The 19,462-nt window shown below is 50.3% G+C and overlaps 2 protein-coding genes across 4 annotated transcripts; both read right to left on the reverse strand.

Annotated features, from left to right (window-relative positions):
- FLOT1 (flotillin 1) lies at positions 37-11,595 on the reverse strand. Of its 3 annotated transcripts, XM_018038858.1 has the most exons (13): positions 11,275-11,595; positions 10,917-11,124; positions 10,504-10,579; positions 10,326-10,416; positions 9,952-10,095; positions 9,695-9,814; positions 9,508-9,603; positions 9,143-9,295; positions 3,172-3,353; positions 2,970-3,015; positions 2,750-2,887; positions 2,338-2,502; positions 37-619 (listed from the first exon to the last, which is right to left on the reverse strand). In XM_018038858.1, exons 2-13 carry the CDS (start codon positions 10,957-10,959, stop codon positions 590-592), a joined length of 1,284 nt encoding a protein of 427 aa, XP_017894347.1. In that variant the 5' UTR covers positions 10,960-11,124; positions 11,275-11,595; the 3' UTR covers positions 37-589. The 3 variants fall into 3 exon arrangements, with proteins under 3 accessions (XP_017894347.1, XP_017894349.1, XP_017894348.1); XM_018038860.1 differs by lacking the exon at positions 10,326-10,416 and having other exon boundaries at positions 11,275-11,290; XM_018038859.1 differs by lacking the exon at positions 10,326-10,416 and having other exon boundaries at positions 10,917-11,419.
- IER3 (immediate early response 3) lies at positions 11,897-13,184 on the reverse strand. The gene is made up of 2 exons (XM_005696631.3): positions 12,927-13,184; positions 11,897-12,828 (listed from the first exon to the last, which is right to left on the reverse strand). Exons 1-2 carry the CDS (start codon positions 13,134-13,136, stop codon positions 12,568-12,570), a joined length of 471 nt encoding a protein of 156 aa, XP_005696688.3. The 5' UTR covers positions 13,137-13,184; the 3' UTR covers positions 11,897-12,567.

Genomic DNA, 19,462 nt, shown 5'->3' on the forward strand with positions numbered 1-19,462 from the left:
ATAACTCATGCTATAAAGAACACAATGTTAACAGTCTCAAATTTCCCTTTTTGCTTTATTTTCAGTAATTCTAGGGACTAACGTTAATTACTGATACTGCTTCTACTTAAGGATGCTTTTCTGACTAATGAACTTCAGGGTAGAGTGGGGGTATTCTACAACTCTTATCAGTATACAAGTAACTGCCGCTTCACTCCCACTGTAAAAACCACATTGACTGCAAGAGAGAAAGCTACACTCAAGCATTTTTTGAATTCGTTACACTGAACTAAGTATCAGTACTTACTGATTTATTTCACAAAGTTGAGACCTGCAGACCATCCCTCAAGATTTGGTCAGGGAAGAATTCTGGACAACAGGCTTAGTTTAAATAAGTTGGGGGTGGGTCATCAGAAGGCATGGGAGCCCTAGGGGACTGGCAGTCTTGGCAGTATGGGATTGGGAAAGGGAACAACTCCCTTCCAAGGCAAGGCACAGGCTATTTGGCAAGGACAGGTGATGTGCTCAGGGAACCAGCTGAAGTGCGTGCAGTAACGGGACCATTCAGGCAACTTGAGTTATGAGATGGGGCATCACGAAGGTCCAGGGCTCAGGCTGTTCGCAGAGGCTTGTGGTTCACCTAGCAAAAAACAACAGTGGTGACTGTGTGAACCAGGTACCCTGTTCTCCCAGGCTCCTATATGGGTGAATGGGCTGCAGGGAAGACATTCTTACAGAAGTATTCTAGTTTTCCCTAGTATCCTATCTCACCCCCTTTGCCAAACAGTCATTCAAATTCTTGCATGAGTGAAGAAAGGGATGAAGGGGGCCAGATCTCTGCTTGTACAGGCCCTCAGCTCCCAATCATACAGTGCAGCCCTCAGGGAGACTCCAAGGAACCCAGCTCAAGGGTCACTGATTAAGCCCAGTGCTTTTATTTACATAGGCATTTATTTAACACACTCTTCATATAGTACTATGTGCTAGGCACTAAACTCTGCAAGTATTTACCCATTTAATCCCCTTAATTCAACAAGGTGGTTACTTCTAATTGACCTGGCTTTAAGGTGAGGAAATAAGTGCAGAGAAAATGAACTTGTCTAAGGTCAGCTGGCATGCACTGCAGCCAGGATTCACACCACAACAGTCTGGCTCCAGATCCCACTCCCTGATCCCTACCATAACCAACAGGTGACTAAACAGGCACCAAGGAAAGCAATGATACGCCTTGGAATTCAACGTCAACAGGCTGTAACCAGTTCCTTCTACTAGTGGGTTAGTTCCCTGGTGACCCAGAAGACAGTCTGCCTGCAATGCAGGAGACCCAGGTTTGATCCCTGGATCAAGAAAATCCCCTGGAGAAGGGCATGGCAACCCACTCCAGTATTCTTGCCTGAAGAATTCCATGGACAGAGAAGCCTGGTGGGCTACAGTTCATAGGGTTGGATAGAGTTGGACACAACTGAGCTACATACACAGAGCCAGACACACACACACACACACACATCACAGTTCATAGGGTTGGATAGAGTTGGACACAACTGAGCTACATACAGAGCCAGACACACACACACACACACACACGTCACAGTTCATAGGGTTGGATAGAGTTGGACACAACTGAGCTACATACACAGAGCCAGACACACACACACACACGTCACAGTTCATAGGGTTGGACAGAGTTGGACACAGCTGAGCTACATACACAGAGCCAGACACACACACACACACACACACGTCACAGTTCATAGGGTTGGACAGAGTTGGACACAACGAGCTACATACACAGAGCCAGACACACACACACACACACACACACACACACACACACGTCACAGTTCATAGGGTTGGATAGAGTTGGACACAACTGAGCTACACACACACACCCCCCCATACACCCACACCCACCCACACACCCACACACAGACACACACCCCCATACACACACACACACACACACACACACACACCCATACACCCACCCACCCACACACACACACAGACACAGACACACACACACACACACACACACGTTGACCAAGAAGAGCACAAGCTCTACAGACAGCGGGCCTGGGTTTGAAGCCCAGCTTCACCATGTATGAATGACATGGGCTAAACTGAAAGTTCAGTTTCTTCACTTTGTAAAACCCTACACACCCCAAAGGAAGTTTGATTTTAAAAAGTTTTCTAAACCATTTCTGCAGGAGCTTAGCACTCTGTCTGGCACACGGAAAGCAGTAACTAAACGTCAGCAGCCCCAGGCCTCCTGGGTGCTAGCCCCATGCTGGGCCAGCTGTGTCATGTGCCACAGGAACCTGGCAATTTGGCTCCCAGCCCCACCCTAGAAACACTCACCTGGGAGATGCTGACGCCTGTGAGTCTCTCGACGCTCTCCGGCAGGCGGCTCAGGATGTCCAGCACTTCCCCGGTCACTTTGGCCGCCCCCATGGCCCCACTTCCACTGGACACCAGTGTGATCTTATTGGCTGAGGTCAAGGGACCACTGATCTCCTCCGCCACCTGGTAGGTAAGATGTCCACTCAGCACCAGGGTCTCACCACACCCATCCGAAGACTCCTTACTCTGGGTTTTAAGACCTTGTTCTTCACTTTTGTGAGGATCACCCTTCCTTGTTCTGGTCACTGGCTTGTAATTCCCACCCCTAATTCATGGCCCCTAGCCTGGTTCTCCCCGGCCCCTCGTTCCCTCCTGTCCCTCCTCTGCTCTTGTTCATATGCCCTCCACCACCCCCACCCCCACCCCAGACCTGGGGCAGCTTCTCCAGCAGCATGTCCAGCTGAGCAGCCTCCTGGTACAGCTGGAATGCCTCTGCCTTCTTGGCCATCTGCTCAGCCTCGGCCCTGGCTCGGGCCCCTATTGCAAAGGCCTCTGCTTCCCCACGCATCTGAGGAGGGTACAGGACACGTGAGGACAAGAGACCCCAGCAGCAGCAGCACCCCACTCCCTCCACCAATTGGCTAGCTCACCCGCACAGCCTCTGCTTCTGCCTCCGCCTGCATGATCAGCTGGGACCTGGGCAAAGGAGAGTTGAGAGGGTAGCTGAAGAAGAGCCCTTGCTCTGGGAGAAAGACTCGGCAGAAGGAGGACAGGTAGAAAAGGCCTCAACTTTTTGTCTGGGGACGCCCAGATGGTGAAGGAACCCTGAGGGGGGCAGGGAGGGGTGCTTACTTCTCTGCCTCCGCCAGACGCTCCAGCTTGTAGCGCTCGGCTTCCGCCGGCTTGCGCACGCGGGCCTCCAGTTCCTTCTCCCGGCGGGCGATCTCCTGCTCCTGCACTGCCACCTGCTGGGCCCGCTCCACCACCTGCACCTGCACCCGCTGCTCCTCGATCTGCTGTTTCGTCTTGGCCACCTGCGTAGGAGGGATGCTCAGAGTCAGAGTTGCAGAGCAAGCACCTGGGAAGCAGGGAGGGCCAAGGCTCCAGGGCAGGATATTAACACAGAGCACAGCATGTGCAGCTGGTCTCTGTGGGCTCAGCCTGCCCAGTGCAGTCCATTTCTGGGACAGATCTGAGGTATGGCCTGGGGAGGGTTCTGGTCCTCCCCCAACAGAGCCAATATCCATGGTTAGGGCTGTTGCCCAGACAGTCTTAGCTAGCTTCAGGGCTGAATAGGGCTGCAACCCAGCCTCTGTTTGCCCTCAGGCCAGGTGAAGCATCCCTCCACTGAGCTCCCCAACCTCCTATTTCACCACCAAGTCTTCCTGTAGAGTATGAGCGCCTGGAGAACACTGCACGCATGGTGACCATCCCTCACCTCCAAGTCCAGCCATTTCTCTCCATCAGTGCAGTGGTTATCATAGTGCAAGCCACTGGTGACTGGCTTCTGAATAGCCTCTCGCCAGCTTTTGGGGAATAGGGGGACAGTGTGTGTGTGTTTATCTTTTGTAGGTCATCCAAATTCAAAAGAAAAAAAGCAAAGCAAGATCTCTTCCCACCTGTTTCTCAAGCTACCTGGTTGGTTCCCTTCCTCTCAAACCACCACTGTGACCAGCTTGTTGTGTATCCTTCCAGGGCTACTGTAAGCAACTACAAGGGTATGTATACATCATAGACTACTTCCTCTTACTTAGGCAGATTTCATTTTCTTATTCCTTGGAGAGTACAGGGGTCAGAAGGCTCTTGCCAACAAGTCAGTGAGCAGAGGTCTGGAGGAAGAACATACTTCTTGCCTCATTGCTCTGGCTTAGCCATGCACCATCTTGCCTGTGATATATCCACATGAGAGATGGAGCCCCTGCCTTTAAAGGGCCCATGTGTTCATTCCAGAGGAAGGGGGCTTCTAGACGTGGTACCCTGTCCTCTTTGACCCTAAAATTTCAAACCTGTTCCAAACTGGACTAGTTAATGCTTGACCTCAGCATGCAGCTCATGGTGCTCCTGTGTTAGAGCCCCCACTTCCACCCACTTCTTTCTCTTCTTTAGACCCAGCCTCCAGCAGTTCCCTCAGAAAGAGTACACGGGATATAAGTTTTTGAGATTTTGCTTCTGTGGGTTTTTGATTTTGTTCTTCTATTTGAATGATGATACAGTTGAGTACAGGTTGTGAAAGTGAAAGTGTTAGTCGCTAAGTCGCGCCTGACTCTTTGCAACCCCATGGACTGGTAGTCCGCCAGGCTCCTCTGTCCATGAGATTCTCCGATCAAGAATACTGGAGTGGGTTGCCATTCCCTTCTCCAGGGGGTCTTCACAACGCAAGAATCAAACCAGGGTCTCCTGCATTGCAGACAGATTCTTTACCGCCTGAGCCACCAGGGAAGCCCCCTGAGTTCAGGTTACTATGCTGTTATTAATTTTCCACCAGAATTTTGAAGGCATTGCTCCATGGTCCTCTAGCTTCTTGAGAAATCTGAAGTCATTCTGCTGCTTGACCCTTTGCTTGAGATCTCGTCATTCTCTCTGGAAGCTTTTAGTTCTTTCATCCTTGGTGTTCTGAAATTTCAATGATGTGCTTCAAGGCAGATGTTTTTCATCCAGTATGTTAGGTACTTGGTGGATCATTCAATCTAGAAAGTCAGATAAACATGTCTGATTTTTTCCACTGATGACTTCCTTCCATTTTGTTCTGTTTCATCTCCTGGTCTGGCCTCTAATATTCTTTCCTAATTTTTCCATCTGTTTTGTTCTATCTTCTGACAAATTTATTAGAATTTCTCTTCCATTGTTTTTTTTTTCTTCCATTTCTGCCACCTTATTAATTTTTAAAAGCTCTGTTTCCTATGTCCTGATTTGCTGGATATGAATTATTCTTTTATCTTACTGAGGATATTACCTTTTTTTAAAGCTTTCTTCTCTCTGCATAGCACATATCCTTCAAACTGCTTTGCCCTCCTTGTGGTTTTGGCCTGTCCTTCTTGTTGCAGGACCCTTCATATGTCAGGGAGTCCGTGCTTGTCTGCTCACAGGGAGGAAGGTCAGAAACACTGAAGGGAAGCTCTGGGTATGTGGGTGAGGCTCAGAGGCTTTCAGCTTCACTCTAGGGTGACCCGGGTAGTTCATCTGCTGAGGAACCTCTGATTTAGGACCTTCAAGTCTTTCATGTTGGGTTGGTCATGTTCCCCAGAGCAATCTTCTGATCTCTTCTTTGGAATATGGGGGTTCTGGGAGTCATGTGGAATAAGGGGCTGGGGAAGCAGTCAGTATTCAGCATTCAATAGGCAGTCTCTTGGCTGTTACTGGGAGATGGAGCATCGCTCAGAGGCAGACAGCTCTGAGAAATCACTTTTCACCTGTTTCTCCTTATTTCAACTGACTTATCCCAGCTCCAGAGGCCCCTGGTGCTGACAACTTCTGTGCCTTGGGTCATTTCATTGTTTTCTCCCCTGCAGCTTTGCACTCAGCTGTCTCAGACACTTCTTTAGTCGTCAGTTGCCCTGACTTTCCAGCTTCCACAGCGATGCCATTGTTTCTGTTCCTTCTGTTCCTATTCGCTCCACCTTTTGTTTCTCCCCCAATTACTCTATGTGAATTTAGTGAGATTTTAAGAGAGAGTGCAATTAGCTGCATTTATGTCATTCATCAGCTTTGACAAACCTTCTAATTCATCTTCTTGCTTCCTCTGTTCTCTTTTGACAATCAATTCTTGATGCAACAGCTGGACTGCTCTTTGTAAAAATGTAAACTAGACCAGACTGGTGTTGGAGAAGACTCTTGAGAGTCCCTTGGACTGCAAGGAGATTCAACCAGTCCATTCTGAAGAAAATCAGCCCTGGGATTTCTTTGGAAGGAATGATGCTAAAGCTGAAACTCCAGTACTTTGGCCACCTCATGCAAAGAGTTGACTCATTGGAAGACTCTGATGCTGGGAGGGATTGGGGGCAGGAGAAGAAGGGGACGACAGAGGATGAGATGGCTGGATGGCATCACTGACTCGATGAATGCAAGTCTGAGTGAACTCCTGGAGTTGGTGATGGACAGGGAGGCCTGGCGTGCTGCGATTCATGGGGTCGCAAAGAGTCGGACACGACTGAGCGACTGAACTGAATTGAAACTAGACCAGAGTACTTCCCTTCCTGAAGTTCTCCAATAGTTTCCCCTCGTGCTTTGAATCTCCTTCTAAGTTTCCATCTGTTGTGTGCTTAGTTGCTCAGTCATGTCCTACTCTCTGCGACCCCATGGACTGTAACCCACCAGGCTCCTCTGTCCATGGTGATTCTCCAGGCAAGAATACTGGCTCCCCAAACCCTAGGAGATCTGGTTCCCTCTGCCTCTCCTCACTCACAGCACACCAGTCATGCTGGATCAGAAACCTCCTTTGTGTTCCTAGGACACAACCCCTCTTTCTTACATCAAGATCTTTGCATGTGCTAGTCCCCTGCCTAGTCACTTGCCTTATATAACTAAGTTAAAATAAAAAAATTATACAGCATTTCCATTATCACAAGTTCTATTTGACCAGCACTGGACTAGAGCGTTCTTGGCTCGCAACTCTTAACATTGCTGGCTCTCTCATCTTCAGGGTCATCTATCATTTTCTCACAGAAGCTTTCCCTGATCATCCCAACCTAACAAGAGTATCCCTCCAATAGAATACCACCAATTTATTTTCTTCATAGCACTTAAACAACTTAATTAAGCCAATGAAGATTATTTATTTGCTTATTAGTTGTCTCATATATTATAATGTAAAGCTCCATGACGGCAGGAATTTTATTCTATCTCATTCATACTTATATACTCACTTCCAAAACAATGCTTGGCATTTAGTAGGCATTTAATAAATCTCTGTTGAACAAATCCTTATTTTTACAGCACCTAGCACAAAGTCTCGGAGAAGGCAATGGCACCCCACTCCAGTACTCTTGCCTGGAAAATCCCATGGACAGAGGAGCCTGGTCGCTGAGGGTTGGACACAACTGAGCGACTTCACTTTCACTTTTCACTTTCATGCATTGGAGAAGGAAATGGCAACCCAATCCAGTGTTCTTGCCTGGAGAATCCCAGGGACGGGGGAGCCTGGTGGGCTGATGTCTATGGGGTCACACAGAGTCGGACACGACTGAAGTGGCTTAGCAGCAGCAGCAGCACAAAGTCTGACACAAAACAAGGGTCTAATAAAAGTTGAACAGAACCCAAACCAGGCCATCCTTTGATTAGCAGACAAGGAAAGCCATGTTGAGAAGATAAAGTCCCACGCAAGCTGGTGATTTTCACTAAATCAATGCTTCTCAAACTTCAATGTGTACATGAATCACCTAGAGATTTTGTTAAAATACAGATTCTGATTTGGTCTGTTGGGCTGGAGCCTCGGATTTTGTATTTATAACAAGCTCACCAGGGATGTGCTGGGAGGCAGACCACACTTTGAGCAGCAAAGTACTATGCCACACTCAGGTACCTGTCAAGCCACCCAGGGATTTAACATCATAACTAAAGATGTGCTACACTTAATGCTTTCAGCCTGCACCAACTCTTGGCAAAAATGAATCTCATAATATTGGGTAAAGGTTTCAAAGTACAGTTGATCCTCATTATTCATGGTAGTTCCGGTTTTCATAAAGTAGCCATGAACGTTGAATTAACAAATACTTATTGTGGGATCTTAGTTCCCCAACCAGGGATTGACCCCTGCACTTGGAAGCACAGAGCCTTAACCACTGGATTGTCAGGGAAGTCCTATATATCTTTGTTTTATCTATTTCTGCGTAAAGACACCATATGTAATGTATTTGTTGATTCATTAACAATGAACTCACATCCAACAGCACTATAACTCATGCCTGAAAGAAGCTTATCTAACACACGTTATTTTCTCCATCAAGCACATCAAGTCTTCTTGGACTTAGGAACGCTAGACGGCACTCATTACACTTGGGGGCATTTTGAACTGTGAAATCACCAACACAGAGCACAAAAGTGCAAAATATGTAGCAGTGAATATACTGCGAAAATGACATTGTTTACAGCAGGAGCTAAAACAAGAAGGGAAAAACATCTTGTTCAACCTCAACTGAGAGGCACGTTATCAGGCAACTGAAATTTTTCTCCACTCTGTGCATGTCTGCAAATGGTCATCAATACAAAGAGCACTAGGGAAACCAGTGTTCTTTTAGCATTTAAACCAGTGCTCATTTAGCATTAGCTCTTTAAAACATTTTAGCATTGAGGCAAATTCTCAAATACAAGATCTGCAAATAATGAGGATCAACTACACTTTGCTGCATTATCAAGGCCCTCCCAGGTCACTTTGTGGGATTCAGAGCCCAAGTCCACGTTTCTCTTCCTCACATCCTGTGTGATCACCAGGGCTGCTGTGAGCCTGTGGAGGACTGCCGTGCAAATCAGAAAAAGGCACTTGTTCCTCTGGGGAGATGCAAACCCATTCACAATGCACAGCTTGGGGAGTGGAGCACAGACCGATCTGAGCTCTGGTTCACCCTTCATCCAGGTGCCCTTGCCCAGGATACAACCCGCCCCAAGCCCGTGATCAGCCCTATCTACACCCCCTTTCTAGGCCTTTTCTTTGCTTTTCAGCTGAAACATTTAGGTCTTTTAAATCTTCCTCATATGGAGGAGTTGGGTCAGAAACTGAGAGTCAAAATAAGGGGATCAAAGTCAGGATATGAGAGAGAGTGGTAGCCGGAGGAGAACAGGGAGGGAGTGAAGTACAGCCTGGCCGCAGGGCCAGCATGGGGACTCTGACCTGAAGCTGATAGGCCAGGTCAGCCTGTGCTCGGCGCGTGTTGACTTCGATGTCGTATGCGGCCTTCTTCAGCTCGTAGTCCCTCTGTGCCTTGGCCATCTCGATCTCACTCAGGTACTGAGCAGACACCTTCTCCTGCTTGGCTTTGGCCTCCTGTTCATGCAGAGATTGGGTAGTGCATCCGAGTAGGCAGAAGAAGGCCCAAGGGAGAGATCCTGCTCTCCACTGAGCTCCTCTATCTTCGCCCTGGGCCCGGCCTCATCTACATCCTCTGCCAACCCTGCTCCACTAGCCCTCGCGCCACACCCTCTCCCATCAGGTACACAAAAAGCCCTCGGAGACCAAGCAACCCCCAGCTCTCTCACCCGGATCCCAGCGTCTCTTTTGGCCTCTGCTTCCCCAATCCGAGCATCTTTTTGGACCTGAGCTGTTCGAGCCTTCCCCAAGGAGTGCAAATAGTCCTGTGGAGAGATGCAGATGTCTCAATCCTCAGGAGAGAAGGTTTACCAGATGGGAGCAGGGAAGCAGGTAGGACCAACTGCTGAGGTTTACCTGATCGTCGTGAATGTCCTTCAGGGTGTAGCTGACCACGCTGATGCCCATGTTGACCAGGTCTGAGGAGGCCACTTTGAAAACCTGCTCTGAGAATTTCTGCCTGTCCTTATAGATTTCCTGGGATAACAGGATGGAAGGAAGAAGGAAGGGACGTGCTCAGATCCTCTGGCCATCGTCTTCCTCAGACTAGCTGGGTTCTTAGGCCCCTTGCAGTCTGGCATCCCTTCCCCATCTCTCCCTGCCCTCAGGCCCACCTCCACGGTCATGTGGGCCATGATAGCCCTCTGGTGGCCCTCCAGTGTCTCCAGCGCGATGTGGGCGATCTCTGCCTCCGTCTTCCCCAGGAACATCTGGCAGGCGGCGGCCAGCATCTCCTTGTTCTGACCCTGGATCTTTACCTGTAGCCAGAATAGAGTTGGGGAGGGTGTGCGGAAGGCCTCCTGAAGCCAGAGTAGAGGCAGGGAGAGTCAGGTGCCTTGGGGATCCCTGGAGATGTGGAGACTTGCAGAGAAATTGCTCCACAGGCAGAGATAGGGAAAGCCGTGGTCAGAAGATTCCTAATGTCTGGGGACACAGAAGATGCTGGGTGGGGCAGTGGACTTTGGGGAAAAGGCTCTGAAAGCCTCACCTGGGCAATGCCAGTGACTGAGATGGGGACCCCATGGCGAGTGTAAACCTTTTCACTCTTGACATTGAGGGTCAGTGTGTTGAGTGAGATCCTAAGGGAAAGAGAAGGGGTGGACAGCGTGAAAAGGAAGAAAGGGAGAAAACGGGGGTTCCCTTGCCCCAGTTTTCTTGCTACCTACCTCTGGATTTGCTGGATGCAGGGCAGGACAAAGACACGGCCTCCAGCCACCATGACTGGGGGGCTCCGGCAGAAACCTGCACGGGGAGGGGGCAGTGAGCTGTGGTGGCCGGTGGCCGCGGTAGAGCTGTAGCGGTAGAGCTGTAACGTGGGAGACAGACCTTGGGGAAGGAGAGGGGAGCAACCTCCACGAGGAAAGCTGGAAGCTGACAAGGGCCAGGGGCAGTCTAGGCCTTGGAAGGCTACGCAAGGAATAATCACAAGTGGGTGGCATGCAGCCATCGTGGGTGGGGTGGACAGGAGGCCTGGTGCTGGGGAGCTGGTAGGGAGAGAGGGAAAAGGCCTCTGCAGGGACTTCCTCTGAAGGGACCTCTGCAGGGGGTGCTCACTGGCTGAGCAGAAAACAATACTTACCGGAGACCACCATGGCCTCATTTGGGCCACAGGTGAAAAACATGGCTCAGGCTGGAGATGGAGGAGGGGGAGACAAAGCCTTTGCGGATGCGAAGGGGCGCCGCGCAGTCCACAGGAGCGAACTCTTTCCCTTTCCAGTCAGTCCCGCCCAGCCTGCAGACGCCGAGGCCCAGGCTCTTCCGCAAGCCCGGATTCGCTAAGGCTTTTCCTGTGAAATTTCGCAGCCAGCGATCCTCAGCCGCTCACCGCGCCCCACCTTCAGTGATATGAAGCTCTCCAGACCCGGAGAGGTCCCCAGACCCTTGCGCTACCCTCCCTGATCCTCTGCAACCCACTCCATCTCCCCTCCCCCACCTACCTTCCCGGACTGGGGCGGCGGCCGGGCTGGGGTCCCGGGGAGGGCGGGGCTGCGTAGGGGGCCTGGGAGTCTAGCAGGTGCCACTCGCGTAGGGTCTCCCTGGGAGCTGGGCCCGCGCCCCCAATTCAGCCGCACCCCGTTGCTGCTGCAGACGCGACCCCGCCCCCCGCGGAGGACCACCCCCCTCCACCCCACCCCCGGCCTCGGGCGTCCGACCCGCCCCTTTCCCGGCAGGCCCAGCTCAGATCCGCAGCCCTCGAGAGCTGCAGAAGCGGCCCCGGTATGGGGGAGGAGGCCACACTTAGCCGCCCTTCCGGGGCCGGAAGTCCCGCCCAGGCAGCCCCACGCCCCGCCCCGTGCGACGTGACTTCCGTGAGTACCGCACTCGGGCAGAGGGAGATTGACTCACGTCGGATTTGCCCCTTGCAAACTAACTGAGAAAAACCGCAGACTGGGCAACGACTGACAGCGTCCGGTCACAAGATGCTGAGTTCCATGGCTCCGGGAGGAGGGACTCAGGGGCCTGGGGAGGAGCACCAGCTGGGGACTTGACCGCGGCTCCTCCTCCTCCTGGCGCCTTGAAAGGGGGGGACCGCCGCTTGTAAAGAGACACACACATGACTGCCGACAGTAAATCAAGTTTATTTGTGTTCATAGAACATACGGGGTGACCCCAGAGCAGCCTCCTGACAGCCCACCAACCCCGCAGCCACCCCCTTGGAGGTAACTTCAAGGAGATTGTAGGCCAGGGACCTTATTCTCAACGGTTCCCCGAATCTTCACAGACTCGCGAGTTGAGATGCTGGAGAACTGAGAGTGTCACTGCGACCCACCACCGTCTTTGACTCCCAGCCCGGGCGCCTTCTCGACTTGGGTTTCCTCCATCCCTTTTCCCGGCCTCGCTCAGTTCTGGGTGCTTGCCTCCACCAACCCCACAGAGCCCAATAAATACCCAGAGACCTGCATTTGCAGCAAGGTGCACATCTCGCACTCCTGCATAAGTTAAAATAAATATTACATACACCCCTCCATCACCTAGGGGGACACACATAAATACACATAAATATTATTAGGAGCAATGAGAAATAAGTTAACGACGCACTTCTTCCCCACCCGTCCTAGCCCCGGCGTGCCGGTGCCTGTCTCTCCCAGGCTCGGACCGGCGTCTTCGCCATAGTGTTCTGAGTGCGAGTTGCCTCGCGAGTCCCAGTTTGGGATACGCTCTCGCGCACCAGGTACACCCAGTGTTTTCTTGGTTTTTCAGGTTCTTTTGGGGGAAGTGGGGAGTCCCGGTTAGAAGGCGGCCGGGTGTTGCTGGAGAAAAGTGCTGAGATCCAAAGCGTAGTCCGAGGGCTCCGAGGTCAGATTAAGGGGCTCGAAGACCGGGGCTGCAGCGGTGGGTGCGGGGGACGGTGCGCTGGAGGCGTCCTCCGGGGCCAGGGGTACAGACGCACCGTCTTCAGCCATCAGGATCTGACAGAAGATGATGGTCAGCAGGACAAAGAGCAGCCTTTTGGCAGGGTTCGGTTCCTCTACTGGCAGCTGACGCCGGACCTGAGGGGAGGTGATAAAAAGAACAGGTCATTCGGGCCCCGGCGTCCAGTGGTTCACCCTGCTCTTCCCCCGGGTCTGTCCACTTCGGAGACACTCACCACTCGTGGGTAGAGGACCCTACGGCTGCGCTTTCGATGCCCGCGGGTGGCGCTAGGGCGAGCAGCGGGGGCCACCGCGGGCTCCGGGAGAGGGTCGAAGGTGAAGATCTCGGGACCGGAGCCCCGTCGGGGTCCCGGGCTGGTGGAGGAGACCGGGGTCGGAGCCCGCAGGACGGTCATGGTGGGGAGGGAGCTGCGAGAGTGACACATTGTGCGCTGAGCTGAGCCGGAGGACGAGTGGCTCCGCAGTCCCGCAGAGCTAGTTATGTACCCCGAGAACTGGGCGGGTCCTTCTCAACTCCACCCTGGGCTGGGAGCTGTTGGAAGGTCGGCTGGAAATTCCGAAGATTAAGCAAAGGGAGGGGGCGGAGACTTGGCCAGTGCCAACCGTAGGCACTCCAAGTGTGTGTTGTGAGCGTGTGAGTTGAGTGGAGGCGGGTGAAATCCCAGACTGCGGGCACATGTCAGGACATGTGGCAGCTGGAGAGGGGCCCACAGACAGTTTGAGACGGTTCAGCCACAAATCCCCATCTCTGGGGACGTGCAGGAAGGCTTACATAAGGAAGTCTGGCCCTCTTGCTACAATCCTGATCCAGCAGAGTCTAGGAACCACAGTTACAGTGCATAGTCACACGTTTGTAGGGACTCAGAAAACAGCAGCCTAGGAGGGAAGTCATTAAGAAACAGTCAAGAAGCCCAAGAGAAATGAACACACTAGCACACACAGACACAAGTCTGCCTGCTTTAGCTAGCGCACACACACACACACCATGTTGTAGAGGTGGAAAAATTTCTCCTTCTAGTTTCTTTGGCTGGTTCAATAATTAAATTGACCTAGGACAGATCAACAGGAGAAAACAAATTTAATTGCATACTTAACAGAAGCCCAAGAAAACTTGAGACTCAAAGGCAGTCAGGCAATTGAAGTTTATATGCCATCTTTAGCTAAGGAATGGGAAAGAGGCCTGGGGCTTTAAGGGGAGGTGGGTAATTCACAGGAAGATGGGAAGAGCAGGTGATTGCTAATGAGATGTTTGTCCTGCCAAGCAGGTAAGTTTTTCTGGTGAATGCTATCACTGGACCAGGCCTCCTACCTCAGTTATTTAGGCCGTGAAGGGAGAGGTGCAAGGCTTCTTCTGATTCTGCTGGGTCTTGATTGCTCCAAATAATTCACATGCCAGAGGAGCACATTTTGGGGTGGCATATTCTGCCCCCCTTCAACATGCATATTACACACACATATGCTGCACAGGGGCAACCCACAATGTGCAGAAATGTTCATTCATGGGTGGAGCAGAGGGCCACAAAATATAAAGGAAAGAAGTTAGCCACCTGGGTTTAAGTTTATATGAAGAACATTTAAACTGTGAGACATTATGCAAATGTTGTGGTGATGATAATAACGCAAGAGAGAATGGACACATTTTCATAACTGCCTTAGAGACAGCTGCTCTGGACACAGAATTTAACATCTCTTGAGCATTCAACAGGACCAGTGTGTGTGTGTGCGCGCGCAGAGTTGCTTCAGTTGTTTCCAACTCTGCAACCCTATGGACTGCAGACTGCCAGGCTCCTCTGTCCATGGGATTCTCCAGGCAAGAATACTGAAGTGGGTTGCTATTTCCTCTTACAGGGGATCTTCCCAACCCAGGGACTGAATTTGTATCTCTTACATCTCCTGCATTGACAGGCGGGTTCTTTACCACTAGTGCTACCTGGAAAGCCCCAACAGGGCCAGACACCCTGTTAAAAGGTACTATTAAGTACTGGGGTAGGTTCCAGCATGTGTGTTGGTGAGTGAGCTAAGCCAGATAAAGCAAGCACATCAGGTTCTAAGAAAATGGAAGACTAAGTCTAAGAGGAACCCAACAGAGCAACTGTTCTTGTGTGTCTAATCAATCAGACAAGGCAACAGGGAAGAATGGCATTTGAGATAACCTTGAACAGTGGGTGGGATACCACAAAGTCAGATGTGGAAGATGACTGAGAAAGAGAATGGAATCAGCAAAGGCCTTGAGCTGGAAAAGTACAGGATGTGTTTGGGGAATCACAAAAAAAACAATCTCAGGATAAGCTTCCCGTCAAGCAGTGGTGGTGAAACCCAGCAGGACCCTGTGGGGCCCTCCTGGGGACCAAAACCCTTCTGTGTCCCCTGTTTCTTGTTTCTAGGAAAAAGGCTTCAGCTTCTTAGATCGTCCCTGGGCTCCAAAGGGCAGATGCTAACAGTTACTAATTAGGGAAGGAAGGGAATGCAGAAACAGAGGAGGAGCAGTCAAGAAACAGCAGTGCAGGGCTTCCCTGGGGGTCCAGAGGTTTAAGACTCTGAGCTTCTACTGCAGTGGGCGTGGGTTTCATCCCTGTTCAGGGAAGATGCCACATGCCTGCACAGTGCGGCCAAACAATTAAAAAAAAAAAAATACTGCAGTTAAAGCAAGGTCCTGATTCCTCCTCATGGGATATCCATGAGTGCTAAGTTGCTTCAGTCTTATCCAATTCTTTGCGACCCCAAGGACTGTAGCCCCCCAGGCTCCTCTGTCCATGGGATTCTCCAGGCAAGAAGACTGGAGTGGGTTGCCATGCCTTCCTCCAGGGGATTTTCCTGACCCAGGGATTGAGCCCGTGTATCCTGTGGCTCCTACACTGCAGGCGGATTCTTTACCACGGAGCCACTGGGGAAGCCCCCTCAAGGAATATACATACCAGTATATCTTAGTTCTCTATACAGGAACTGAGGACCCCATTCAATTGGAGGATGGCACCTTCCAGCTGAGCACAAGATTCCTGGAGCACTGTCCTGTTACCACCAACCAATCAGAAGAAAGTCACACACCCCGCAGCCCTCACCCCAAATTTTGCCTATAAAAACTTTCCCCAGAGGGAGGGGGGTTCAGGATGGGGAACACGTGTATACCTGTGGCGGATTCATGTTGATGTATGGCAAAACCAATACAATATTGTAAAGTAATTAACCTCCAATTAAATAAATTTATATTAAAAAAAAAAACTTTCCCCAAAAAAACTATCAGGGATTTTTGAGTACGAGCCACCTGTTTTTGCTCGGCCCTGCAATAAACCTTTCTCTGCTCCAAACTCTGACATTTCAGTTTATTTGGCCTCACTGTGCATTGGGCTGGTGAACATGAACTTTGTTCCTTAACAGTATCTTCAAAATCTCATTTCTTCCTCTCCAAATTCATTTTAACCTTTCTTCCCCTCTTCTGCTATGCTCCAGCCACCCAGAGCCTTGGCCTTTCATCTCCCAGGACTTACAAAGCTGTTTCTCACCTTAGGTCCTCTGCTTATATTGCTCTGTCTGGGCACTTGCAGCTTTTGGCACCTTCTCATCCTCTTCATAAAACAGGAGGGAAGGAGACAGCGCACAATCTTTAGAAGAATGACATAGCCCTTGAAGATCCAAATTTTGCCTTTAAAAACTCTTCCCTGAAAATCACTGGGGAGTTCTGGTGCAGAGGGGTTGTTCTTGCTTGGCGCTTCGCATAAGCCTTTCTCTGCCCCAAACGCTGATGTTTCTGTTTGTTTGGCCTCACTGTGCATTAGGCACAGGAATCTGGCTGGGTTCGACCACAGTGGGAAGTGACGATGGCCGGGAAGAACTGGGAGGTAAGGAGAGCTTAGCTGTCCCGCCAAGGGATAGTGTTTGACTGTAGACCATGGAGCTTGTGGATCACGGGCTGACATCAAAGAAGGGCAAGTTCAAAGCTGGGAACTGAGTGGGATGAGGAGTATGCCCTGTGAGGAGACACTGAGCCGGAGACACTGAACCAGAGGCAGGGAACAATTGGAGAAGTTCGGGCAGAAGGAAACAGGGGCCTGAAATGGGCTATGACACAGGAAACCAAAAGAAGGAGTGGCTTCAAGAGATGTCGCCAGCATAAAATAACCAGAATTTAGTAATAAAATGGGTAACATTAGAGTCAGGAAGCATGGAGAGTTGGGGTGCTAACAGCGAGAGGATGAAGGGACCAAAGCTGGTTCCATAGATGTGAAGTGCCTCTGGCACAGAGCTTTGTCCTAGATCATATTATGCCTGGGGCACAAAGATTGAAGGCAGGAGGCGAAGGGGACAACAGAGGACGAGACGAGATTGACTGGATGGCATCACCGACTCGATGGACATGAGTTTGAGCAAGCTTCGGGAGATGGTGAAGGACAGAGATGCCTGGCATGCTGCGGTCCATGGGGTCGCAGAGTGGGACACGACTGCGCGACTGAACACAACACAAGGTGAGCACGTGTCTGACTGACCTCTTCCATCAGCGGCTGTGTCACACGCGTCTTTGTGTCTTCCATAAAGCCGGGCGGCGTGCCGTGCTTGTACTAGTTGTTCAGTAATCTTGATAAATGAAAGATGAAAGCACAGAACTAAAAATGCACATATAGCACACATAAACTGGCTGGTCACCCCAAGCTTTTGACACAGGTATAAGGGAAGTGAAGTCGCTCAGTCGTGTCCGACTCTTTGCGACCTCATGGACTGTAGCCCACCAGGCTCCTCCATCCATGGAATTTTCTAGGCAAGAGTACTGGAGTGGGTTGACCATTTCCTTCTCCTGGGGTTCTTCGCAACCCAGGGATTGAACCTGGGTCTCCCGCATTGTGGGCAGACACTTTACTGTCTGAGCCACCAGGGAGTCCCTGAGACAGGTATGCACTCCTTCACACACATTCTTGATTGAAAATGCCCTTAGCTGTTCCTTGTTTGCTGTCTGTGTAAAGCTTGTTCCAGCTTTTCTTAAGAAATTCATATGTGGGATTTGAGACAGGTATACACTCCTTCTAATCCCACATATGAATTTCTTAAGAAAAACTGGAACAAGCCTTACACAGACAGCAAACAAGGAACACCCAAGGGCATTTTCAATCAAGAATGTGTGTGAATGTAAATAAGAGAACAGCTCCAAACTGGGCTATAAATAGAGACATTCCTGCTGTATTGGGCTTATTGGTTGCTTTATTTAACACCCACCACTCCTGTCTAAACACAGGAGAAACTTCCAGCATTGCCCACCTCTTCCTGATGAGGTATAAAACACACCTCCTCTACAAAGACATATCGCTTTCCCACACCTGCCTTTCACACCTGCCATCAACCTTACATTTACACCCAAGCACAGTGAGCCTACCCACCTACCCACGCTCTCATTCCAAGGCAACCTGCACACAAGGATCAGCATCAATACACGACGATTTACATGTGTGAACAGGCTCACATGCTCACACAGACATAAACTGGGGAGGGGGGAGACGGTGATGTTAGAAGAAAACTGCTTGTGGGAGAAGGGGAGAGTCACCCAAGGTCAGGAATGCATAACTTGTTTATGATGGAAAATTTCTCTAGGGCACTTAGGCAGGGGAGGGGAAATGAAGGGGATGTCAGGATCCTGTTTCGCACTACCTCCCACATCTGGAATCTGGGGCTCCAGCTGGACCTAGTTATCCCCAGTGTCCTCCTGGCACAGAGAGACCTTTCTTTGTGGCAAAGCCAGAATGGGACCAAGAGAACAAGCAGAGAGCCCAGATGGCTCTCCATTCATTCCGACCAATCCCATCCCTGGTCCTGGGATAGTCGGACAGCCAGGGCTCTGCCCCACCCCCTCCCTGCCACACAGGAAGCTGGGGAAGGTTGAGAGTGAATCATTAAGTCAATGACGGTGCGGGGGTGGGGGCTAGGGGATGAGTTAAGGCCAGAAAGGGCCAGGGGCTGAGACCAGCTGCTGCACCGGTTCTCACTGCCCTAAGGCTAGGGAAAGACCTTTGCCCCTTTCCATTTCCAGTTCTCCTCATTTCCTCCCCATCTGCCCAAGATCACCAAGTCCCTTCATTCCTCTCCTCTGACCTGTGTTCTTGACTTCCCACTAACCTTTCTTAGCCCCTTGTTTGTTTTCTTCTTAAGGCTGACCACAGTAGGGAATCATTTGATGTGTTTGTTTACTTTCTGTTGTTGTCTCTCTTGCCCACTGGAATCTCATCACGAGTATATAGGACCATATCCTCCTGTTTACTCTGTGGCTTCTCTTGAAAGTACTTGGCCTTTCACCTAGTGGGGGCATAATAAATATATGTATTTTAAGTGAGTTTTGTTTTATGTACCATATCTATTAGTTTCAGGTGTGTGATATAGTAATTCAATATTTTTATAGATTATACTCCATTTAAAGAAAGTTACTATAGGGACTTCTCTGGCGGTCCAGTGGTTAAGACTCCTCACTTCCACTGCAGGGGGCATGGGTTCCATCCCTGCACAGGGAACTAAGATCCTACATGCTTCATGGCACAGCCGAAAAATTAATAAGAAAGTTAAAAAATAGAAATAAAGTTCTTACAAAATAATGACTCTGCCTGCCTGTGCTATACAATATATCTTTGTCATTTATTTTATACCCATTTATTTATAAATTAAGTTTATATCTCTTAATTTCATACCCCTATCTTGCCCCTCCCTCTTTCCCTCTCCCTATTAGTAACCACTAGTTGGTTCTCCACATCTGTGAGTTGGTTTGTTTTGTTATATACAT

The sequence above is a fragment of the Capra hircus genome, chromosome 23 (assembly GCF_001704415.2).
Source record: "Capra hircus breed San Clemente chromosome 23, ASM170441v1, whole genome shotgun sequence".
NCBI lineage: Eukaryota > Metazoa > Chordata > Mammalia > Artiodactyla > Bovidae > Capra > Capra hircus.